The 6,537-nt window shown below is 32.0% G+C and overlaps 1 protein-coding gene across 1 annotated transcript; it reads right to left on the reverse strand.

Moving 5' to 3' along the window:
* Window positions 1–3,228: 3,228 nt before the first annotated feature.
* On the reverse strand, window positions 3,229–5,796 carry LOC124825599 (organelle RRM domain-containing protein 2, mitochondrial). Its single transcript, XM_047298251.2, has 3 exons — window positions 5,564–5,796; window positions 3,771–3,839; window positions 3,229–3,693 (listed from the first exon to the last, which is right to left on the reverse strand). Exons 1-3 carry the CDS (start codon window positions 5,676–5,678, stop codon window positions 3,458–3,460), a joined length of 420 nt encoding a protein of 139 aa, XP_047154207.2. The 5' UTR covers window positions 5,679–5,796; the 3' UTR covers window positions 3,229–3,457.
* Between the last annotated feature and the right edge of the window lie 741 nt (window positions 5,797–6,537).

The following is a 6,537-nucleotide window of genomic DNA, read 5'->3' on the forward strand; positions in this document are numbered from 1 at the left end:
CACATTTAACTAGTTTGCATATTCTGGTTCATATGACTCCCATATTACTTAACTAGGTTTTGATTTATCACACGGTTATATTTTTTAGCAATTTAGGTATCATAAGGGAGAGTGCAGTTGTAGGCGATTGGGTTTAACTTGAGATTTAAAAGAAACTATGAATATCATAGGTATTTGAGTCAGGTGCCTTAGGACCCTAAAGAGGGCCTAATAACTTTTTAAGATGTCTTATTGAAACATAATATATTTTAAAGTTTAAAATTAAACCTAATGCCAAAACTGTGTTTGAACTTTACTCTATTTTTTGAGTTGTTCCCATTATAGGTACTTAGGTTTAGATGTCTCATTTCTGTTTTCAATTGTCATATGTTACTTCCTCCACCATTCACTTCAGTTATTTCAATTTCGCGTTTTACATTTCATTTTATATTTTGCTCTTCATTGTTAATTACATAGTGTGATAAGAATATTGTTTTTAGGTCCTAATATTTATTCATGAATGATCATTAGTTTAGGTTCCATTATTTGCATTAGTATATGATTTTAGGATAGAAGTCATGCATTATTTTCATTTACTCATTTATGCAACATCAGTGCATCTATATTTTTTTTACAGTTTCTGTTTTCATCACATATATCACACTCTTGCATTCATTGATTAGTTTTAGTAGATACATGCATTATTACTTAGTTTCATATTTCAAATTACAGTTTTACACCTTCTTTCCCCACCTAGTTTTAGTTTTTTGTGAATAAGTAACTAGGTTTAATTCTATAATTCTAAACTCAATTTTGTCAAGTCCTTGGATTGATTCCTGGTCAGCCCTATATACTACATTAGTGGGGACTAGGTTTATTGACTTTTTGTGCGACCAAAAAGTTGTTCAACAATGAACATCTATTATTCTAAAGTTGAAAGGTTGTTGGACATTGGCTAAGACCCTAAGACTAGTAAGCCAACAACCAGGTTAATGATGAAGTCAAGTAAGGCTAGGTAGAAGTCAAATCAAGTTATGATACTAATTGGTCGAGCCTTTGAAGGAGAAGTTGAATGGTCATTCATAATGTAGTTGTAGGTGGTCATTCAATTGAGGTTGAATCAAGAGCCAATGCTTGAGGTTGGACATAGCTACACAGTTAAATAAAGTCTAAACGAGACAGGTGATCTTGAGGCCAAACAAGCCCGATATATTAAGGCTTGACCGAGACTAAGCTTGAAGTTGAAAGTCTTGACAACTGAGTCTAAACAAAGCCAAGAGGTTGAGGCCAAGAAAGACCACGTGGTTGGGAACATTGTGAGATGTTAAATTGAGGTCAAGTGATGATGAGGCCTAAAATCGACATGCCTATACAGGCATATGGTACACGAAGAAAATATTCTAAAAGTTAAAATTACATAACTCCTAGACACAACATTTGGTATTTGAATAGATTTCAATTTCAAAGAAGAACCGCAAAAATACATACAGGTGAATACATGGAATAAGAAAAGTCCAAATAACACTTAAATATAGAGGTGTTTAACTTAGATATAAAGTCATTTATGGTATTTTATGAGTAGTAAATGACTAAAAAGCCAATAAAAATGAATACATGTCACACAATTAAATAAAAGTAGTTGAGTAATTTTCTTACGAGTTTGTTATCTTAGTTTTTATTTTAGATAGGTTTGATATGTTTGTCAAATATGTGATTATTTTATTAGTTTAAGTTTTTAAAAATTCAAATTTTTGAGAATTGTTTCGGCCTGTGAGGTCGAGGTCAACTCTTTTCAACTTCAAGTTCAGGTCAAAGTTTCTCTTTTACTTTGGTCGAACTAGAAGTTACCTCCAGAAGAATTTAGTAAGGATTCAACTATACTAGCAATAAATGTGTATTAAATATAACCAACCTACCATAATACCTTAAACCTATATTGATAGACTCTAGAGTGAACTTCAAATTAATGCTGACCCAATTACGACTCAATTAATAATGATCATATTTAGTTCTAACTTAATTATCATTAACATCGCTTAAGGTCCGCCGTTCAATTATCTGAGTGTTCCAAAAAATCATCCAGTCTTAAACTGACCAATTGATCATATTATACAAAAATATTTTTTAATTATTATTTATCAACCAAATGGTAAATATAAATACGAGAAATGTTCAAAGTAACAATTAGGGTGACATAGCTAAATATCATTTTCACTTGATAAAAAAATAAGGCACAGATACATTAATAAATAATATATTTCAAAATATTAAAAGAATATCACATTTTGTAGTCAACAAGGATTAGCCTAGTCAGAGAAAATATATGTTTTGAAAGAACAAAACCCTATTTCCATCCTTATAAAAAAAATGGATCAAGTATAAAAGTAAGAGGATTAAAATCAAACAAGAAATAAGTCTAAAATCATCAGCCGCTGCTTCCATTTATCTCCTTAAACTTTTGCTTCATGAGGGTTGTCTTCAAACTAATGTTGCAAATTCAGTATACCCATTTTAACATGCTTTTATTTTATCTTTATCACAATTTTAATAGTTGTTACTTTGTTCGCATTTTAGAGGATAAGTTTAAGGTTTACGCTAATTAAAACCATGAATTGATTCTCTCGTAATTTTTTTTATTACAGAATGCATTCATGTTTTCTTTCAAAGATTTAATTATAATTTAACTGTTAATATGCTCTATGATACAAATTTGGGATGTGATCCGCAAAGTATTTATGATTACTTTTGTATAAAATAATAGATTTCAAAATTGTGTTGAAGATTCTGTGAACCTATTCAAAAGACAAAAATTACAGAAATTACTACAAGATACTTCAACGATATATTATTTTTCCTATACATAAAAATAATTGCAATTTCAAAATATATTATATTTTTTAAAAATGATTCTAAAAGTCTGTACGAAAAGAATGATAATCAAAAATTTCCTAAAGTGGTCAAAGTTGGTTCTTTAGTTTATAAACCTGCAAAATGAGACTTTTTTTAAAGCCTAATCTAACTCAAATCAATTAACTCATTTGCTATGCATTAAATAAAATTTATACAGAACATCATAAAAAATAGTTTCAATTTTGAGTGTTGTGCGGCACTGGTAAAGTAGATCAGAAGATTTATTCTCGTTTATATTTGAAAATATACTACAAAGAATTCTTGAAATTACTATTCCAATGTAAATGTCCAAAAGCTCTCCATAAAGGCTTTCTTTAAGGTTTAGATAGAAGATAAGTATTAACTTTTAAAATCAGGGAATGTAATTAACTTCCAAGAATTCAGTGGAGATATATGGCTGATACAATACCATGGAAAACAAGTTGGGTGATGCGCCCAGAGTTTAATTGTCAATTTCAACTGTTTGATGCAAATATTTCTCAACAAATTGTAGTATAATTGGCTGATTTGAATCAGTCTCTAAAAAATCATCCAAATATGGTGACCATAATTAAAGTTTATTTAGTGCTCAACCACACCACCCAACTGTTTTGTTAACAGTGAAACCTGATTCAGAGGGTTGGGGCCGTGATTGCTGAGGAGGTCTAGACTCTCTTGGTTTAGCAGGATCAACAAATATAACCCATCCATCCAAAAATTTAGCATTCATTCCTTCTCTAGCCTTTTCAGCTTCTTCTATGGTTGTATAAGTTACAAAGGCAAATCCCTTTGATCTTCCAGAGGCTCTATCAGTTATCACCTTAGCTGGATAATGAAAATTCAAAATGAACTCAAGATCAAGCAAAACATGTTATGGTAAGAGGGAAAAAACTTATGATTACCTTCCACCAGCTGCCCGAATGAAGAAAATGCTTCCTTAAGTTTTTCATCTGTTGTCAATCTAGAGAGACCTGTCCGTATGCATAGTATTCACATTCATAAATGTTAAATGCAGAATCATATAACTATCGCACGTTAGATGAATATATTGAAATTTTTTAACCAGCAAAAGGATTCGAAAAATAATTTACATGCATGCACCGGTTATTGTAATACACGTCTTCATACATTATACATAATATAATACACCTAGAGATTTCATACATCAAATGGGGCCAAAAGGTATAATATAACTTAATTGAAGTTCATGTCAAATAGACCAGAAAACTGGTCCATTCAAGGTTCACGGAAGTGTCCATGAGACAGAAATAAAAGTGTAACCTTTACAAGGAAAATCTTGACTGCTGGAATCCAACAAGGTTTTCTAAGGAAATTATCCTAAATAAGAGCTATAGTTTATCTCTTGTTTAAACTTGCGTTGCTTGGAACAGAAATTTATGATGCAACAAAGATATATAATTAAACCAAATTAGATCTGCAGATTGGATTTGAACTATCGAGTTCCATAGATTCTCTTTTCTTTTACTGCAGAAGAAAACAATTTTGACTAATTATTTTCAGTTTTATAATGTTCTAATCCACATTCATCACTAGACCACTGCTTTTTTTAATAAAAAGAGGAGCATGTTCGAAGGAAAGAATGAAGACAGAGGAGGATATACAATTCCTTTAGTCAGACAAGAAGGCAAATAAAAACAAACAACACAGGCGTGATTTATAGGGCAAGATTTCCACCAAGAAGAAACCTACAAAAAGATACATATATGGAAAAACGAAATGGATATTGTAACAAAGAAACTACCCCAGAAATTTCACTTAAAATAACAGACTGTACAAATAATCTTAACTTGTTGCCCTCCTTAATCAAAAGAAAGCTTCTAGGTTTGTGGACACACCAATGACCCACTTGTGACAGTGAATAACTACTCCAAATGTGACTAATTTTTGGCAAAGTTAAAAATATGTTCTGGGTGTTCCTGCCTCGGGATATTTGTATCCATGTGCACACCTTAGAGGTGATTCTAAAGTTTGAAAAGAGGTACTTGTACAACAAACCCCATTCAACATCTAGGTTCCCATACCACAGAACCAAGAGAAAACAACAGTTAAATGAATTATGCAGAATATGTCTTAACAAAGGGATCCAACCCCTCAAAAGTGCAGCTAAAGATCAATCAAAGTGTATAAAATAGTCAAGCTAGCTACAATCCCCAAAGTGCACTTCCCAAGTTTTAGAGGGACTAGACGTTTTTCTAAGGAGGGTGTTCTTCTCTTTTACTTAGGCATAACTTATGTTTAAACAAACAGAGTCATTCTGAGAAATCCCCCATGAATGGATTGCAATTCGACAAAACACAAAACTAGGGCAAGTGAAAATCATAAGTTGGATTTTAATATCATGTAAAAGCATGTTAAAATGGGTGCGATGAATTTGCAACGCTAGTTTGAAAACAAACCTAGTAGGAGAAACAAATTATTACCCACACAACAGTTTATTGAACAACATAACACATTGCAACTATATATATATATATATATATATATATATATATATATATATATATATATATATATATATATATATATATATATATATATATATATATAGTAACAATGGAATAAGAGAAGACCGATTAGCATCCATAACTAACCAATTGATTTAATCAATTGAAGAGGCAAATAGAAGAGGGGTATTTGGAAAACGAAAAGGAGTAAAGAAGAGATAGTAGCTCACCGCTGACGAAAAGTTTGGGGGAGGTGAGAGTTGAGGCTAAACGAATGGAAGCATGGTGCGAATGAAGAAGTGGGGATTGGCGAAGTAGATGCTGAAGTCCAGACATAAAAGCCATCTGAAAACAAAATCAAGCAAAGAGTGAAGTTGTGTTGGAGAATCCTTAAACCCTTGTTTTCTGACACTCCCAACAGAACCCCTAAACCCCAAAACAATAATAATGTTATATATCCTTAGATCTCATCAATGTTCCTGTGTTAGACCTTTTATTGGTTGGAAAGAATTTTACTCTGAGTTGTAAGCATGGGCCTTTACTGGATTGTGTTGGGCCTATCTCAGTCCACTTTTGTTTACTAGAAGATCACTTTTTACTGCACCTTTTTTTTCCTGCAACTTCTCAATTATGTAATTCCACTTTTACCCTTATGAATATATAATATAATTATATTCCGGCTAGATCACATTCCGGCTACCAGCATGGTATTCACACGAGATCCGACAGTAAGTCCCCATGCCGGCACCTTGTCGGTCCGAGACGGTTCAATATAATTTCATTTACAAAACCAATAGCTTCTAGTAAATTATCAGCAATGAAAAAGCCATAAACTAGACTATTAATTGTAAATCAAAAGATTATGAAAAATTCCCTTAGAAATCATTTCATAATAGAAACCATAACTCTCGTTGGGCTGTACATTACCACGTCAGGCTTAGTTGACAACTCCTCATGAGAGTGGAGTAAGTAATTCCGTTGACCTTTCTTGAACTAATACAAGAATCATTTATCTGAATTAGGCAAAGAAAGCCCTTACCCTTAACATTCAAGCTTTGTTCACTTGAATGGATTTAGGAGAAAATGATTGAAAGGTAAATTTTTTGTTGTTTATTTGAGTGGATTTTGGAGGTAAGTGAGAGTAGATTTTTAAGTAAAGTTGTGAGGATTAGTGTAGAATTTGATTGATGCGACAGATTAAAAA

This window comes from Vigna umbellata, chromosome 5, assembly GCF_029865625.1.
Source record: "Vigna umbellata cultivar VRB3 chromosome 5, Vumbellata_1.0, whole genome shotgun sequence".
Classification (NCBI taxonomy): Eukaryota; Viridiplantae; Streptophyta; class Magnoliopsida; order Fabales; family Fabaceae; genus Vigna; species Vigna umbellata.